Genomic DNA, 20,342 nt, shown 5'->3' with positions numbered 1-20,342 from the left:
TCATCCTCACTCTCGCTTCAACCACCCTCTCCCATACTTTCATGGTATGACTCAATAATTTGATACCCTTATAATTATTACAACTCTGGATATCAGCTTTGTTATTATACAATGGAACCACCGTACTCCACCTCCACTCATCCGGCATCCTCTTCGCCTTAAAAATAACATTAAATAACCCAGTCAACCACTTCACACCTGCTCTTCCTACACACTTCCAAAATTCCACTGGAATCTTGTCTGGCCCGGTCGCTCTGCCCCTACTCATCTTACGCATAACTCCCACGACCTCCTCGACCTCGATACGCCTACAGTGCCTGAAGTTATGATGACTCTCGGAATGCTCCAATAATATCACGATCCTCTTTTTCATTCAGAAGTTTATGAAAGTAAGTCTATCATCTCCTCTTAATCTGGGCATCTTCCACAGTACTCTACCATCTTCGTCCTTAATGCATCTCACTTGGTCCAAATCTCGAGCCTTCCTCTCTCTTAATTTGGCCAGTCGGAATAACTTCTTCTCCCCGCCTTTTCCCCCCAGTTCCTCGTACATACGACCATAAGCCGTAGTCTTAGCCTTCGTGACCGACAGTTTAGCTTCCTTCCTAGCTACCTTATATCTCTCCATGCACGCTCGCCTTTCCTCCTCACCTATGCTCCCCAGTAACTTCAGGTATGCTGCCTTCTTCGCTTCCACTTTACCTTGAACCACTTCATTCCACCACCAGTCCTTTTTGTGCCCACTAGAGACACCGGTCGAGACCCCTAACACCTCTCTCGCAGACTCCCTTATACAGTCTGCTGTCGCTGACCACATAGTGTTTGTGTCCCCACTGCTCCTCCAAGCTCCCATAGCTGACAACCGGCACTCCAACTCTTGGGCTTTATCCTTAGTCAAGGCTCCCCACCTGATTCTTGGTTTTCCCCGAGCTATCCTTTTCCTTCTCTTTAAACTAATACCAACGTCAAGCACCAAGAGTCTATGCTGCGTCATGAGTGTCTCACTCGGAATCACCTTGCAGTCCTTGCGCAACTCGCTGTCACACCTCCTTAGGAGGAGATAGTCTATCTGAGTCTTCGCTACCGCATTTTGAAAAGTAACCAAATGCTCTTTCCTCTTCGGAAAGCTAAAGTTCGCAATCACCAACCCAAAAGCTTTAGCAAAGTCCAATAGCGAGGTACCACCTCCGTTCCTCTCCCCAAAACCAAAGCCTCCATGCACCTCGCCATAGCCACCTGTGGACGCCCCAATATGACCATTGAAATCCTCTCCTATGAGTAACTTCTCATAAGGGAGAACCTGGCGCACAATCTCATCTAACCCCTTCCAGAAGCGTCGTTTAACCTCCTCATCTAGGCCCGCATGCGGTGCATAGGCGCTAACGACGTTTAGGGTGTACTCTCTAACCACCAACTTAATAACCATCAATCTATAATTCACTCGTATAACCTCAACCACAGACTCTCTAAGTTCCCTATCCACCAAGATACCTACTTCATTCTTACCTCTCTAGGCTCCTGAGTACCAAAGTTTATACCCGTCTGCATCCTTCGCCCTCGACCCTACCCACCTAGTCTCTTGGACACATGCTATATTGACCCTCCTCTTTTGGAGAATCTTTGTCAACTCTATAGACTTACTTGTCAATGTACCTACATTCCATGACCCGATTCTTAATCTATAGACACCCCTGTTTCTTTTACCTCCCTTGCCTCCTGACCCACCCCGTAACCCCTACCCTACCTCCCGCCCCACCCCCCGCTCCCGCCGATGACATGACCTCACTCGACCTTCCCAGACCACAGCCACTACACCTACGGTAAACTACGGGAAAACCACTAACATACACAAGGCAACAGACCACGCTAGACAAAGATAGGTTGCGACTATAAATGCACAACAGTGTATATAAACTAATAGGAACTAAGATTGCAACAATTTAACTAACACAATAAAGGAGAAAAGAAAAGTAGGAGGTACCAACCCCCGCAAGTGGAACCTGGGAATTGTCTTGGCATATACGATGATGTTGCGTCCACCTAGCACGTTCGCGTCCAACTTTCGTCGCCCCTCGTTGACCCTTGTTGGGGTTGTTCCTTATGTTTGCACACGCACGTCCCGCTCACCGCTAATAGCCACAGTCCCTAACCTGAAATACGCACAAAACACCACGAAGACAAACAAATGAGGGGTTGTCACTACTACCACTCGTGAGGCCCCACCTGTAGCAAAAAAGCGTAAGAAGGTTGTAATAAAACCTTAAATTGATTTTTTTTAAATAAATAAAATAATAAATAAATAAATAAATAAAACAGTCAAAAGAAGAACCCTAAACAAAACACAATAAAGTCAGAAAAATAAATCAACAACAATGTATATAACAAATACAACAGTCAAAAGAATAACCCTAAACAAAACACAATAAAGTCAGAAAAATAAATCAACAACAACGTATATAACAAATAAAAGAATGAGCATGAGATTCAACTAAGGGAAATGGAGATGACAGATGAGACTGTTGCAGTGCATGCGCCGGTGGTGGTGGTGGAGGGTTGTAGGATTGTAAAGGAGGATCTGGAAAGCAAGTGCGTTTGGGGGGAGAACAAGAAGAAGAAGAAAACAGGAGAGAGAAAGAGAGGAAAAGAAGACAAAGGTGGGGTAGGGGTGGGGGGAGGGGGGGGAGGGGAGAGCTTACCTGGTCTGGTGAGGGGAGGGTGCTTACCTGGTCTGGTGGTTGTCGCCGGTGAAATAGACGTTAGGGAGCAGAGAGACGTTAGGGAGCAGAGAGAGACGTTCGAGAAGACAAACAATCTTCTTCAAACATTTTAGAGAGAGGAGAGAGATATTCTAGAGAGAGAAAATGGGGGACTAAGGATTTTACTCTACTTTGATCAAACCTTGGAATTTCATCAAAAGGAACTTGCTAGGGCTTCAAAAAGGTAATAATCTCTTCCCCCCAATTATTCAATTTCGGGTTTGGGTTGATTATGGGTGATGAGGGTAGATTTATCACATGCATGATCTAATAGAGACTATGGGGAAGTTGTTAAACCTTCCCCCCAATTATTCAATTTCGGGTTTGGGTTGATTATGGGTGATGAGGGTAGATTTATCACATGCATGATCTAATAGAGACTATGGGGAAGTTGTTAAACCATCTTGGGTGGTTTTGTTCTTGAATTAGTTGAAGGATGGTTGGGTCATTAGTGTAGCAGCTCTTGCCATATGAATTCCTCTAATCATGCTTGTAATTCTCCCCTCTTCTATACATTAATATCGCTAGAAGTGTCGGGACGTTATTCTTACACCAATAAAAGCTCTTTCGAGGATAAAGGCTAAACTCTTCTTCTACTATCGGAATTCCTGAATCCTTGCAAAACTCCATCATGTGTAGTCGAACTTGAAACACTCTTGAGGTGGGATGTTCAAGCTAGTAAATTGATTCTCAAATTGCATAACGTGTCTGAACCCTCATGTGTTAAAGATTTTCTATTGTGACTTAATAATGTTATACCCCTTTTGGGAATAAAACCTTGTATGAAATCAATTTGATCAAACACTTATTTTTCATATGTTGAAACCTTATGAACTTACACTTGCTAAGGCCAAATGTGCCAAACAATTGATTGGAAAAGAACTCTTTTGTACAAACTATTATCGTTTTCGGAATCCGAAGTGTGGCATTGTGAATACACCTCTACCTGCACACATTCAGGTGAGGCGGTGGGACCACTTTGTGTGAAGATTGTGATTGGGATTAAACCTCCACCTGCACACCCTGGGGTGAGGCGACGGGGCCGCTTTGTGTGGAGATTGTGATCTGGATTATACCTCCACCTACACATATTATGGTGAGGCGGCGGGGCCACTTTGTGTAGAGTTGTGGTATTGTGACTACACCTCTGCCCCCATACATTGGGGTGAGGCGGCAGGGTCGCTTTGTGTAGAGTTTATGACATTGTGATTGCACCTCCACTCGCATGCATTGGGGGGAGGCGGCAGGGCCGCTTTGTGTAAAGGTGGTTATAGAGGATCCCCGACTTAAAATTTATAAATGTTATTGAAAACTCTTAATAAATTTGCTTTGACTTTAACGGCTATCTAAGACCTTTTATTGTTACCATGATTCATCATATTCTTGTTGTATTTCCAAGTCCTTGAATAGGTGTTTTGGTTTTCATACTAGTACTATTCGATATGGACTAACGTCTCTTTTGCCGGGGGCGTTGCATCTTTACTGGATACGGGCGGTTCCATAGTGGGGGCATTGACCGGTGAGCATTGACCGGTGATAGCGGTACACTCTTTTCCCAATTGACTTGATGAGCCCCACTTCATTAAGGGGTCGTGCATCTTTTGTTCCGTGTGTATTATATTTTGAGGTATTGCCGGAGTCTTGTTGTTGGCACTATTATTATACTCCTTGTATCTATTACAGGCTTCGTAGACATAGTGTATGTTGTGTATTGGTGTTGGGAAATTCAAGCTAGTAATGGCGTATGTGTATTACATGTTCCACTCCAAACTATGAAAGTGTATGTATTCTGAGACTTAAAAATAGAGTAACTAATGGTAATGGAATTGGGGTTGTTTATGAAATCTTCTCAGTGTCTAATTAATAGAATATATCTCCTATTTATTTACGGGTGAGTTTGGGTAGAAGAAAATCTAACAGGCTTGCTCGGTCGGATTATTTCGATTGAGCACTGGTCAAGTTTCCCGAGGTCGGGGCGTAACAGTCAAATACACAATACACTATGTTGTTTTAATATGAAAAGGTTGTCAAACAATAAATTTATTCTAGTAGATACGTAATTATATAAATGCACTAACTTGATAGCATTTGATCTCTCTATTTGGAATTGAAATCTTGTAGCAATTGCATATTACTCTATTACAGCCTATATTGTTGCCGTATCTTTGCATACATGTCCTTCCATTGCCTCTTTTTGATTACGGTTCAAAATAATCAAATCTTTTTCCGACTCGAAAATCTCAATTGGTTCATCGGATTTTAACGCCGCTAGTGAGAGTGTATCACCTTTATCTACTATATGTGTACCATCTGTGTATTCAATTTATACTAGGTGAGTGTTTGGATGGGTTATAAAAGTATTTTTAAGCTACATACTTTTAAGCTAAAATACCCAAAACAAGCCAAAAACAATAAGTTGGGCAACTCCAACTTATTACTTTTTGGCTTATAAGCTCCTTATGTTTGATCAAGTGATTTACCTTACTATCCCTTCTACGTTTTCTAAACCCCAAAACTACCCTTCCCTTACTAATTAAAGTGTCAGTTCTCATCACTATTTTCCAGTTTATTGTTGCTGCTACGATTCACCAAAATTAGTAACTTTTTTGAAGTGCTAAAAGGGAAGCCAACAGTAGCTTTTTAAATAAATATTTGATATACTCTGATATTTTGTAAATATTATTCTTTAACTTCTTTTTTGTTCCATAACAATTAATTTTTTTTGTGTGGTTGAATCCGTCCTCTGTTTAATTGCTGAAACTATATTCTAAATCAAATATTTCAATGAATTTACATGTTACCCCAGAATCTGAAGCTATGAACGAAAAAAAATATTTTTTTGGTCAAATAATTAATTATTGTATATTATTAAAGAAATAATATATAGTTAGATAATTAATTGAAATTGAAAGTGATTTAATTATAAATTATTTGTATGTGCGTTAATTTAGAATAAAAAATGTAGTAACATCTTCTTTATAGTGTTAACAGTTTTGAGGATATTTAAGTCGTTTTTAACAGAAAAAATGCTTACTTGCATTTGTTTACCAAGCACTCCAACAACTTTTTTTCAGCTTCAGCACTTTTATCCAAACATGTAACTGTTTATTTATAAAACAAGCTCCAGCACTTAAAAAGTGTTTCTTTTTTTAAGCCAATCCAAACGGGCTCTAGGTCACCTTGCATACACTTCCTTCTGCTGCAGTGTGTTCCATTTCTTTCTCTGTTGTAGTTATACACAATGATACTCCCGAATTTTCTGTTCTCCTTTTTCAACTATACATACACACTGAAACCCATATTGTTATGTATTTTCATAGGCGTACAATTACCTTCTACTTTATAATTGATTTTAATAGACTTCAGACTCAATTTTATATCAAGTTGCTTTGAAATTGCAGCAACTAAATCTCTGTATGAAGCATACTCTTTTATCACGATCCTCTCTATTGTATAATCGATATAACATTTTCATTGTTCCACTTCCCAAAATGTAGAATTGACATTGTTATGCTTGTATTATTGTATTTGAATTCAGAACTGAAACAGGAGATAATTCAATGCTATTTTCGTATTTATAACTGATCAAAATACAATGAATTCATACATTCAATTACTATTTCTATTGTTAATACCTGTAACACTTTCAACGCTCACTGCAAACTAAGTAACTTGATGTATCAATGGCAGATGGAAAATAATCAAATCAAATCAGTTGGAACACAACCTCAAACACTCAAAACATCTATATGATGTATCGATGAAGCTTCGTCTGTAAATTTGAATGCGTATTTGCGAACTTCGAATTCAACTTTCACAATGTATGTGCTCTATTTTTTGAAAATTTGACAAAACTCTTCTAATTATGGAAGAATAAAGAGTCGTGTTCTAATTTTGTAGGTTGAGATCTTTCAAACGGATACACGTTGATTTATTGCATTTTTCGTTTTTAAAAAAATCTCCTCTCACGATTTTCGCATTTTTACCAACACTGTATTCATTAATACCGGCACACGAATACATAAAATACGGGACATTAGCAATGTAAGTTTAGCTACGGACAGTAAATATTGAAATTGTAGTTGTGTCGTGTTAAAGCCACTAAACTATAGTGATTTCCAAAAATTTCTCTATCAAATACTTGGCCCCTCAGCAGGAAACCGAAAGGAATTTCTCTATTATATAGCCCTCATCTAAAAAATAGTCGTGTGTATATAGATAGATAGATAGATAGATAGATAGATAAATATAATTGGCTAGCGAATATAAATATAATTGCCGGAGTGGTCACCTGTGTGACATCCCGGCGAGAAATAGCTAAATGGGGTCCAAAATTTGTTCTTTTTTTTTTCAAATCGAAAAGAATTCAAGCTTCTTTTCTGATGAGATTTATAGGTGTGTTTCAAATGCAATGGAATTCAAACATGATATTTTAATGTGATTATTTTCTATAATTATTTGTACAGAAGGAATATACTAAATAAATTATCAAACTTGATATCTTTTTTAAATAGAATAAAAAGAATGGAGAATTCATTATGTATCAAACATAGATATTTCATTGGAATCTTTCATTAGAGTTTGGTTTCAATTTTTTTGACTTTGGTTTCGTAAGAGCAAGTCAAAGAGATTGTAAAATAGAACCATTTGATTCAATTCGTTCGCAATAGCCATGAGATGATTATCGTAGAATGATCCTTTGGCCGAATGCTTTATTACACTCGTAGTCTCTAAAGGAAAAAATCAAGTAATAGTATCTTTATCGAGAATTTAAGTATTATATACGTCATTAGTCCGATTTTTGGATAAAGAACTTGAAAATGGATATGTTTATCATAAAAAGATCAGTCGTTTACGAACCTGCTTCATCTTCATTGTTATCTGAACAAGTAAAAGTTCTATCTTGACCCGAGTAGAGATACCATTTCCCTTCTGCATGTCCTAATGGCATTTGGTGTTCTCCATTTTAAGAAATCTAAACTGACGAGGTAGGGATAAGGTCTGCGTACATACTACCCTCTTAAACTCCACTTGTGGGATTATACCGGGTACGTTATTGTTTTTGTTGTTGTTGTAAATTGACGAGGTACCGTTACATTTTATAGCATGTCTAGTAAATGTAATTTTATTTTCAATTAATAAAATATAGCATGTCAATATTTGTTGCCACGAACGATGATATTGGATTCAACTAGCACGAACTTTGATTTGAACTCGTACTCCTTGAATCTTGATTTGCTCTTCGTTCTTGAGCTTGAACTTGATTGTTTGAAGCTTGAAACTTGTAGAGAAATTTGCGGCGTTTGATCCACGAGCTCTCTCTTGCTTCTTGTTGTAACTTCTGGTCCCTTTTCTGGGTTATGAAGACCCCTATTTATAATTGCGGGAGGGAAGAGTTATGATAAGAACAAACTCTTTCCGACTAATCAAATTGAAGTGTGACAATGCTGCATTTGACTGGCCAGAACATGTCATTGCACATGTGCCGCGGTTTTATTGGCCATTTAATTTGACTTGGCATATCTCGTTATTTTGACATGTGGCACAATCCTATTGGCTTTTTTGTTTGACTTGGTGTGCCATGTCATTTAACACGTCCAAACTGGGCCTCTAGAAAGATGACATCTTGGGCTTAATGAAGTGGATTCATCACTTGCAACCCAATTAAATAGGCTAGCCCAATAGATTTGGTCCTATTTATTTAACCTATATGTATTGGACTTATAAAAGTAATCCAATTATGTTAGCCCATAATATTTATTTGGCCTAATATATCTTGCATTTAAATATAGCCCAAATTATTTAATAAATTTAATTCTAACAAATTTTATATGCCTACATCTATATCTAAGAATTTATTTTAGAAAAACGTAATACATTTTTGGGGTTAATTTCACAAATAGTCATATAACTATGACATTTTTTCACTAAAGTCATATAACTTTATTTTCTCACACAAAAGTTATATAATTATGACTTTTTTTCACAAAAGTCATATAACTTTGTTTTTCACTGAAAAATCATATAACTATGGCCTTTTTTCACTAAAGTCATATAACTATAATTTGTTTTACCAAAATTATATAATTATGTTTTCTCACACAAAAATCATAAAACTTTTACTAACTCACAAAAATTATAGTGATCGGAAAATATAATTTTTCGCTAGTATTTTCTTATTTTGTAGATTTTTATTTTCTTATTTCTAGCCTAATAAATAATAATCCAATTAAAATAAGAATGAGTCAACCCGACCTGGCCCACCCTGATCCAATACTCATATATATAAATTAAAAGTTGGGTCATTCCTATTTACTAAAAGTGAATTCTTTCCCCATAAAAAATTCAATTCCGAATACATGAGATTCTTCTAAAGAAAAATAAAGAAATAAAAGGTATAATTAGAGAGCACTTGAAATAAAAATGCTATAAATTTGAATAAAAATCTCGAAAATTAAAATAAACAATAGAAGTATCATGTTTTGAAGGATTTACTATTCACTTTAGTATTATTTTAATTTATATATATGAGTATTGGGTTGGGTGGTCCAGGTCGGGTTGAGTCATTCTTATTTTAATTTGATTATTATTTATTAAGCTGAAAATAAGAAAATAAAAATCAACAAAATAAGAAAATACTATTGAAAATTTATATTTTCTGATCACTGTGATTTTTGCGAGTTAGTAAAAATTTTATGATTTTTGTGTGAAAAATATAATTATATGATTTTGGTAAAAACAAAAAATCATAGTTATATGATTTTTGTGTGAAAAGAAGTTGTATGACTTTAGTGAAAAAAAGTCATAGTTATATGATTTTTGTGTGAAAAGACAAAGTTATATGACTTCAGAGAAAAAAGTCATAGTTATATGACCTAGAGAAAAAAAGTCATAGTTATATGACTTTTGTGTGAGAAAACAAAGTTATATGACTTTAGTGAAAAACGTCATAGTTATATGAACATTTTTAAAATTAACCCTACATTTTAGCCCAGCAAAACATAAATGCTTAGGTAAATAACTGGCCATAAGCAATTCATCTCAAACTCTCCAAATTTTAAATGCTCTGATTTTAAATCAGACAAAAGAGTAGAAAAGAAGTAAAATGTTACTTTTCTTCTATTTTAACCTGAATTTTGCTAAGGAATATAAACAACGGATTCCTTTTCTATTGTTTGGAAATGAGGAAAATATGAATAAAAAGAAATGGACGTAATTACTTGGATAAATTTTGATACGCATAGATAGTTTTCTCAAATATGTTTCGCATGATGAAATCATTATTTTAGTTACCTTAACCTAACATAAATTTATATATATATATATATATATATATTAGTTAGTAGCTACAAAGATTAGAAGGGAAAAAAATGGATGTATGATATACATATATTCGGCAGAGTGGAATTTTGAAAAGGAATAGTTATTGGCAAGCATGCTGCATGCAATTTGATGAACTAAAAGAATTATACTACTAATATAGAGTACTTCTTTTGAGGCGATAATTAATGGAGCTCAAATCATTGAAAGTCTACATATTTAAAGATAAAAAATGAAGGCACAGCCGGGCCATACGGGGAATTCAGTGAATAAATTTGAAATCGTAGAAATAAGAAATTAAAAAAAAGGGTACAACTGGCCCTCCATTGTCCTTTTGAAATTGTTAAATATTTAGATAGGAGATTCAGTGAACAAATTGGAAGCCTAAGAAATAGAAAATTGGAAAAGAAGGCACAATAGAACTGGCCCTTCCCTAGTCCCTTGTTTCCTATATTTGTTGAATATTCAGCTGGGGAATTTTGGAAACAAATTTGAAATTTTGGAAATTCTGATTTGCTAAATAATGGGTCCACATTCTTGAGTTTCAACGAATATCAACAACCATGATGTTGACACAAAACATTAGTTAGTGAGAGTCAGAGATGAAACGTTGGGCACTTGGGCCAATTAAGTAACCTATAAATAATATTTTAGTCACCTATTATTTTATTAATAAATTAAAAATATTTTTTAATTAAATTGCATAAAATTGTTTTTAACAGTTTTTTTTTAATTCAAAAAGGTGTCTATTGGTTTTAAAAGGTACCTGTTATGAAGAAATGAGTCTGTTAATTCTAACAGACTCCTAGATGTATTATAAGTATACCCATATCATCTCCAAAATGAAATCATCGGAAAATTTCCATCTCTTTCTCTTTTACTTATTTTCTACAACTCACAAATATTTTGTTCTTGTGGTAAATTCGAGTTAATTGTTGAAACTCAAATTTCAGAAGCTTTGTAAAATTTTGGAGGAATTCTGCTATTATCCCTGTAGCAACAAAATGGGAAACTTAAATTTCTTTAGGACAGTAATTACACTATCGAAGCCAGATTTTTTCATCCCATTATTTTTCTAACAAAATCTTACTACAAGTTTCAACATTTTTCGTTGACGAAGTATAAAGAAGAAAGAGAAGTGATTCGAATGACAAATTCGTATTTCTTGTTCCATTGTACAATCATACATATATGAAATTAGGTTGACAATTTAATTTATTAGTAATGAAATTTGATATAAATAATTTATATTAATCCAACTAGTATAGAATTTAAACAATATATATTGTTTCATATTTTTATCTCAAGTGACATTTGTTTAATTGTTAGTGCTGCTCAAATAAAAATACAAAAAGGAAAAAAGGAAAACAATTGTTGATTCAAAAGGCCAATTAATCCCTTATTATTAGTTACTCCGGTACACAATAATGACCAATTTGCTTTTGGCACATCTATTAAGAAAATACTAAATTCTATACAAAAATACCTAGTATGACTAAACTACCCTTAATTAAATATTTAATGTGGGGAGTAAGAAAACTTTTTAGGGACACGTACATAAGGTTAATTTTGTTAAAAAAAATTGAATTCTTTCTTGATTATATAAATGGACACTTATTTTGGACCAAAATAAAAAGCAAATTGGTCACTTATTGTGGACCGGAGAGTAGTTCGTAAGCCAGTGCTCGTGGCAAAAGTTCCTTTTAAAGATTTATTTGTTTGAGTCTCCATTGGGGGATTTGCATCTATACCCACTTTTTGGGTCACGTTTTTACTTGTGCCCGCTTTGGAAAAAAATTGCAAGCGCACCCGCTTTTTCGCGTAACTTCAGCATACGAAGCTGAAGTAGCAAAGGCAATCACTCAAAACTTCAGCATTCTAGTAGACGGGCCTGAAGTAGCAAATGTGCTGAACCAAGTGTGTTGAAATTTTTGTTTGTAATTGCTGAACTTAAGCATAGTAGCTGAAGTTTTGTTCTCTATTTGTTGAAGTTTTTATTTATAATTGTTGAACTTAAGCATAGTAGCTGAAGTTTTGTTCTCTATTTGCTGAAGTTTTTGTTTGTAATTGCACTAAATAAGCTAAAGTTTTTTGTCCTTGATTCATTAGTTTTGTCATTAAGCTTTTTCAAAAACTTCAGCAGAAGATGCTGAAGTTATTTAGTTCATTAATAAAAACTTCAATACTAAATAAGCTGAAGTTTTTTTGTCCTGGATAAGCTTTTTCAAAAACTTCAGCAGAAATGCAGAAGTTATTTAGTTCATTTGTAAAATCTTCAGCTTATTTAGTGCTGAAGTTTTTATAAAAAGTGAAAGTTTTAAGACAACGCCGTCAAATTCGCCACGAGGACTATGTTCTATGTCGCATTACAAAGACTGTTAATTTGTGTGCAAGTTCTCATAATGTCCCTTTGGCCATTAGTGGGCTCCTTCCCCAGTTGATAAGTTTCAGTTTCAAGAAAACCAAGAATGTGAGTTGAGCAATTTTAGAATGGGAACGAGTGCATAAGCGTAGATAGTTTACCCACAGAAGAATCAAAAACTGCTCCATTGATCCAATTGTCTCTAATCTCTATTGAAGAAGCAGAATGTTCTGCAGCTGTGGCACAATACAGAAAGCAAAAAGAAGAAGAAAGAGAGAGCGAGAAGCTTCATAAAACCCTCATGAACTTGATATACGAGTCATCAGGATTCAACATATATATGTATTACTGTATATTCATAGCAGCACCAACAGCAGCAGAAGAAAGAAGAAGAAGAAGAAGAAGAAGAAGAAGAAGAAGAAGAAGGGGAAGAAAGGGGCTGAAATTGTTTAAAAAGTGGGTAGAAGTTAAATTTTTTTTAAAAATGGGTATAAGTTAAATGAGAGCGACCAAATAGAACACCCCGTGCAATTTTTACGTCTCCATTATTGAAACATTAATTTGTATATGTATGTCTCGTAATCATAAAAAGTTAAAAGGAAAGTCATTCAGCTTTGTTTTGGTATCTTTGAAGATTATAAATCGTTTCAACCGTCAGTCAATTAGGCAATCATTCAATTAATTGGGCAACAACAGAAGTAGAGCTTAGCTTATGATAGTAATAGGTTACTCCAGTTACTATTTTTACCAGATTACTCTATGAATGTAAATAGTGGTGAAGCCACATAGTCGTAAAGGTCAACTGACCATCCTTCGTCGAAATATTGTAATGTGTATATAGGTAAAGTATTACGTTTTAGAGATATATAACACATATTGAACACCTTTTATCGGAATTTTTTTTCACTTCTTTTAAATTTGAACACCCTTGAAAAAATTCCTAATTTCGCCACGGAAAGTAAATATTTAATTATATCATCATTAGTAAATAGGGATTGCATATGTATGTCAACAAGAAACAGTGATAGCTGTGCCAATAGTGACGAGTGGCCTTTGAACGGCCGGATAATAAGTCTTGATAAGAGGAGATATACAGATTGAAAAGTTGGCAAAGTGTGAAATTTCATTGTTTTCGAGGAATCAGGAATTTGTTGGGAATAAATTCCGAAAGTTGCATCACAAAATAGAGCAACTTTGGTTATAATTGTCATAAACAGGTTGACATACTGGATAATACTGTACACATGGGGGGTTAATTGGTGGGCAACATTGTAATTTGCACTTCTCTTCTTGTTCCTTCCTCTTCTTTTCTTCTTCTTCCTTCTTCTTTGCTTCTTCTTCCTTCTTCTTCTTTTCTTCGGCCTCTTTATTCGGAGGTTTCACTTCTTCCACGCTGACAATGCTAGCGCACCTGAATTTCCTCTTTAGGCACTTCATTAGTGCAAAAGAATCAACCCCTTCTCCTATCACAACCAAATGATTTTTTTCCTTATCTATATTTACCGATGTAACCCCTGCAATTAGTCAATCCACTCAGCTCTCATGCTTTTTTCTATACAAAATTAATTGATTCATTTAATTAGAATTTAGAGACTTATTGAATCTTCAACCTTTAAGATTTTAAGTATCGAATACCGAACACATTATTCTTTTAAAACTATGAGTATAAAAGTTACTTATATTTGTTGAATTTGGTGGTTCATAACATATAATTCAGAATTTGGTGGCTCATAACACATTATTCAGAATTTCAATGTTCATATATAGGGGGTGAAAAGCAAAAAATTTCAGACATACCTCGAATATTTACAGCAATCTGCATTGCCTTTGATCTGCTCTTATCAGTGCTCAGTGGAAGATCAATCACGATCTTTTTCTGTATGACAAATTGACATTAGATTAGCCAAGGACAGAACAAACGACAAAGAAAGCAATTCGAGATCAGTCTTGTTTCAACTTACCTTCATGCTCAAAGCTATATCTGGAACAATTTCTAGGAGTCAAATGTTACATGATAATGAAAGGAAATTGGGAGGGGCAGAGGTACGCCTATATAAAAGATGCTTATGATACAGAAAATTTAAGACATGGCTGTTTGTCTTATTTTGACCTACTCAACTCTAACTCGATTCAATACGAATACAATATACACAAATAAACTAATGTACTAATCATTAACCGAGAAGCCTATACGCTAAAACAACTACTCTCTTCGTTCCGATTTACGGTGGTCAACTGATTAATTTTCTTTATGAATTCAGATATAGGATTTCTAAATATTTAAAACAAAATTTACATATTTAGAAATTATGTAATTGTATTATAAGTCGTAATAGTTAATAATTCAAAATATTGAATAAATATTGGCAGAAAACGTGGTCAAAGAGAATCTTTTTTGACTCTCCAAACACTTCTAAAAAATAAAAATTAACGATGGATAAATTCTGTAGCTAACCAGAAAAATTTGTCACTAATTTTATTTAGCAACAGATTAGCGACATATTATCAAAAAAATCTACTAGCTACGAGCAATTTAACGACAGATTAGCAATGGAGTTCATAGTTAATTCCAAACTTTTTTGAGTGAAATAATAAATATGTCACATTCAGTGAAATGGAGAGAGTATCTCATACAACTTTTTATTAAGAGATATTTACAAGAAAGTACCAAATGAGTGTGCAGATGCAAATTTATATACTCAACATATTAATTTGTTCGCACATAAAGAAAGAGAAAAAAATTGATATGAAGCTTATCCATCTCAAATATGTACCTTATAAGATATAGTAATATATAATATCAGGGAATGATTCTTTACCAACTAACAATAAAGAGAAACCTCAACCTTCTGTTTATTTAATTAAAGACCTAGAAGTGAACTCCAAAGTCTTCTCAATTAATATTAATTTGTCGACAATGAAGTAGTTCATGTCACATACTTTACAAAGATATGACAACGCAAGTAGCATCCGGTAAGTAGGGGTGTACAAGAAAATTGACAAACCGCATCAAACTAATAATAATACAAATTAAATCGAAAAAAAAATCAAACTAGTGAATCAATTTGATTTAGTTTAGTATTAAAAATAATTTGATCATAACTAATTTGGATTGGTTTTAGTTAAATAATTAAACCGAAACTAAACTAACCCAATATAATATGTATATAATTTTAAAAATATTTTGTACATAAAAATATTTGTAATAATACAATTTATAAATATTTCTTAAACTTTTCATAATTTTTATCTTTTACGTATTATTTTAAGCTTGGAATTAGAATTTTTGAATGATCCAATAAGTTTTATAAAATGTTAGTAACTTATATAAGCCCAAATCATAACAAAATCAATACGAATGCTAAAAAAATTCAATCTAATACTAGGGATAGCAATAGTGTTGGATATCTATTTTTTTTGTGCATTGGTTTAAACAGTAAAAATACATAGCTTAATTTTATATTTTCTTTAGTGTTTAGTCATGTAATTAATATATATAGTACTTATTAGTTGTACTTATTTTAGCACGACTGATCACGCCCAACTATGCCTTATAAAAAGGACACGCGGACGTTGCAAATATAATCTGAGTATTTAGCCTAGAGTCGAACCCACAAGGAATTAACCTATCAATTACTCTTGTTAGATTCACTAAATTCTACGGAATCAACTTTCCAAACGTTTTGAATAACAATTGAGAATATTTCTATTAACTATAACTGACTGTAATTAAGTAACTAAAGACTAACTATGATTAAGTTGTAAACAATTAAGAGAAGGATCTAAGGTTGTGATTTCCCCTATTGATGGAATCTCTTCCGGTTATGTTTCATATAGATTTTCCTAACCGTCTCTATCGATCATGAGCACTCTTATTACCGTAAATCTCTCCCGAGTAATCATGACAATTTACTAGATGCACTCTCCTGAGTTACGCTAGTTGGCTTTTAATACATCTCACTTTAGATCGCACTCAAGGCTTCGTTATCCCTAATCCCACCTTTAAACCCTCGGTTATTGATCCCTCATATACTCTAGGAGTGGTGTTGTTCACCAATTACCTAAATATGCACTCTCTCCCGAGTAATACATACTAAATAGGCACAGCTAATTGAGGATCCTATCAATTAACTATAACAAAAACGTAGTTGAACAAATAGAGATTAAACTGGGCAAACTATATTAATATAACAAGAAGTTCATCCTTCAATAGGTTCCATCAAAACCTTAGACTAAATATTTAGCTACTCATACTAGTGTTCATCATAACAAAAGCCAAATTCATCACAAATGGTAAAATACAAAAGGAAGAAAGGAAGAACTCGATGTTGAATTATCCTTCTTGCCTCTCTTGCTTCTTCTTGCGTTCAACTAAGCTATAAAAACCTTGATAATGTTCCTTTGGGCAAGCTGGACCTTTTATAGGTTAAGTGGAATTACCCCCGAACTTCCAAATTTACCCCTAAATTTTATTTTTCGGAACTGGACTAGCGCGGTCGCGCTAACGGGCGCGATATTGACCGCGCATATGGCATAACATTCTGCCTCGAACTCCTGGGCTAGCCGGTCGCGCTAGTGGACGGACACGCTAGTGGGCGTGCTAGTTTGGGTCATCATTTCAGCCTTTCTTTCTCTCTTCTTCCAACGTACTCAGCTCCGAGGGGCTTCCCTTGCTTCAATTTAGATGCAATTACAGTTCTAAGTCCTCATACACGCAACTCGCTCCTGCAAAACATGAAATTCACAATTAGAGCCAATTTATCATCATTTATCTATCCTATAACAGTGAAACATAGTCAAGCTGGGGCATAAACAGTCGCCAAATTACATGAATCTAGCCTATTATCAATACCTCACACTTAAATCATTGCTAGTCCTTGAGCAATCCACCACACTCTGTCGCGCCCTTTTTTTTCCTAAGCAGAAATCAGGTTTATGATATTTGGAGAGACAACTCATTCCTTTTGGGAACTGGGTTTGAATTTGAAGAGTCACCACCTAATGATTAGGGTGCATTAGGACACCAAAAGAGTTTGATTTGAATAACCAGAAATAGGGTAAGGGCTTGAAATTATTCTAAGGGGAAAGTGTTAGGCACCCCTCAGAATTCACTAGTGTGGTTCCCAACCAGACAATTATTATGAATTAATGTGCAATTAACGTATAAGCAAATAAGGCTCAAATAATAGGGGATTTCAACACATAATGGTTTGAAAGTAAACAAGTTTTGAAAGAACAATTAGAAAAGCTGATTTTTTAGAATAAAGAGTTAAATTGCTAAAAGAATAAAGAATAAAGGAAAGGGGGTCCTAGGTTTATTGAAAATATGGATCACCCCACACAATGTCTGGTAATCACTCCTCAATGAGGGGCTACACGTGACATTATCGCGTGGTCATCATATCCATATCTATCATTCCCACCCCGTCAAGGTATTAAAACGCAGATTGGTCTCGATTACTTATTGCATGCTATTACTCGTCCCATTCCTATCAATCCCGAAGGCACTTAGGACTACTAATCCTAAAAGGGAGGTATGCATGGCTTATTTGGAGTTTCAAAGGTAAAAATTCTAAGGCGGCATGCAAAAACACATATTGCATATAAAAGGGGAAACACATAAGCATATAGACTCAAGTATACCTCCTCGAACAAACACATAAAGTAGCATGTCTTACACATACTGCTTAGGTCTAATTGAAAAGCATTAAATACAAGGGAAATGAGATTGTTGAGATAGTTTTAGTTTATTGCATAACTCAAATAAGAAGTCCGAATCAGGCCTGCCTGCTGGTTGTAGTGATTAACAGATTCAGTTTTATAGTTATTATTCTAAGGCTTGCCTCAATGTTTAGACGGGGTCCTATAGGCATGATATCTACCAAATTTAAAAGGTGATGAGATAGTAGAAGCTTGAAATAAATTATTCGAAATCCTATAAGCATGCTTGTTAAACCTTGTTAAGTGAGGGAATTAGGTTATTAAGAGAAGCAAAATGAACAAAAAAAACTAAACTGGCTACAGGTTCTGCAGGTGGTAGTATCTACTGTTATGACTTTAATTCCTAGGAGCATGTTATCTAACATTGACTATGAATGAAAGTGAATTATATTGGTTTAAGAAACCCCTATAGGCATGATTTCTATGCATTACTCGTTTTAAACCTTATAGGCATGACATCCAAATGAAGTTTGAATATGCAGAATTAAAAGTACCCTATAGGCAGGTTTTCTACATGAAGTTGAATATGCAGAATTAAAAGTACCCTATAGGCAAGTTTTTTACATGAAGTTGAAAAAGTATCCTATAGGCATGGTCTCTAGGTGAAGTTCGAATATGCAGGAGTTAAAACATCCTATAGGCGTTTTTTCTACCCTTGCATGCATAGTTACCCACCCTTTTCACTAGCTAGATCCAAGTATTTATTACAACTTATTACAAACCAGAATAACAAACTACATTAGAATAGAAAAAACAAAGAAAGTACAACCAGAGGAGGCCTGATTCTTGACTACCTCTCTGAGTTACGAGATAAACCAACTCAAAGACTATTGATCCAAAGCTTTTCTCCAATTTGAGTATGTCAGAGTTCTCTAAGAGACTCAATGGGACTCTAGGCAGTGCTCACGCCCAAATTATATTACCAGAATAGGGACAAGTGCAGTGTGGAAGTGCCAGCCCTCAAGTGTCCAAGTTTAGAGTGAGCTCATAGGTCCCAAGGCAAGGCTCACAAGAGGGGGGCAGAACTTAAGTCTAAGAGAGAGTGGAAGTGCAGAAACAGAATTTTAAGAACTAAGGAAGTAAAGGAGAGGAAAGAGGTGTTGGGAAACAGTTACAAAATTGATAACTTCACATAAAAGGGGTTCAGGGATTGGGAGCTTGCAAAGAGCCTATGTACTTATGCACTAGTTAATTCTGGGCATGCACATAAATAGGGAGTGCTGTTATGCTTAAAAAATCAACAAGAATACACAACATATAGTGGTAACATAGAGGTTTGAGTCATAGACATCAATACTCAATATTGTCATGCCTCAAACAAGCCATCAGTACCAAACACATTGGGTAGGGGTTTAGGATACATCATAAATTTAGAACAGGCAGAATTGCTAAAATAAGTACTGAATTAAACACAAACAGTAGGCAGACAAACATGTAAAAGGATTAAATAAACATATTGTTGTGACGCTGAAATCTTAATCAGAACATACCAGTTCAGAGAAGAAAAATATAGTCAAGGCAGGTAGCAGAACTTTGAAAACAGGCCACAGTACAAGTAGTAAAGCAGAAGAGAGTGTTTTTTGAGTGTAAGTGATTTTAGAACTCAGAGTGTTCGTGTTTGTCTATGTTAATGAAAGAGTAGGGTATTTATAGTTTGAAAACAAGTAGAAAATAAGGCAAGAATCATAGCTTAGTAGTAATTATGGAACTATGTACCAATTAAAATCAAATCAGTATAAGGACTTCCTTTAATTAAGGAGTTGAAATCAAACGGTAATGGGCAGAAAACATTTGAGGAAGGAAATCAAGTAAGCATCATGTGCAGAGTAGACAATTAGGGGTCAGTACATAGAGGTTTAATTAAGGGAAGAATCTTTGAAATACTCGGTTAGCCAAATAAGGTAAGAAAACAAAGTAAAGTTGCAGCATATGGACACAATCGAAAATCAGTACATAGCAAATCAAGGAGTCAAGGATTTCAAAATCACTAATTTAAGGAGAGTGACATGGGTTCCCATGAATAAACAAATAAACCAAGTCAGAAATGGGAGAATTGAAAGTCTAAGGAAAGTTTTCAAATCAACCCAAGAAACAGGGGAATCAGTAAGGTGAAACAAGGAAAGAGCCAATCACTTAACACATGAATGCAATCAAAATTACACAAGGAGGTTTGAAATCAGTTC

General features: G+C 34.9%; 2 protein-coding genes across 2 annotated transcripts; both read right to left on the bottom strand.

The window, feature by feature from the left end:
* Positions 1–373: 373 nt before the first annotated feature.
* LOC138870637 (uncharacterized) lies at positions 374–1,426 on the bottom strand. Its single transcript, XM_070148461.1, has one exon. It carries the CDS (start codon positions 1,424–1,426, stop codon positions 374–376), a length of 1,053 nt encoding a protein of 350 aa, XP_070004562.1.
* Positions 1,427–13,478: 12,052 nt separating this feature from the next.
* LOC104230550 (heavy metal-associated isoprenylated plant protein 16-like) lies at positions 13,479–14,557 on the bottom strand. Its single transcript, XM_009783381.2, has 3 exons — positions 14,400–14,557; positions 14,236–14,314; positions 13,479–13,952 (listed from the first exon to the last, which is right to left on the bottom strand). The coding sequence occupies exons 1-3, from the start codon at positions 14,403–14,405 to the stop codon at positions 13,615–13,617; spliced, it is 423 nt and encodes a 140-aa protein (XP_009781683.1). The 5' UTR covers positions 14,406–14,557; the 3' UTR covers positions 13,479–13,614.
* Positions 14,558–20,342: the final 5,785 nt, after the last annotated feature.

The sequence above is a fragment of the Nicotiana sylvestris genome, chromosome 6, assembly GCF_000393655.2.
Source record: "Nicotiana sylvestris chromosome 6, ASM39365v2, whole genome shotgun sequence".
In the NCBI taxonomy this organism is placed as follows: Eukaryota; Viridiplantae; Streptophyta; class Magnoliopsida; order Solanales; family Solanaceae; genus Nicotiana; species Nicotiana sylvestris.
The sequence above is the reverse complement of the archived record's forward strand: the minus strand, read 5'-3'. Positions and strand labels throughout refer to the sequence as shown.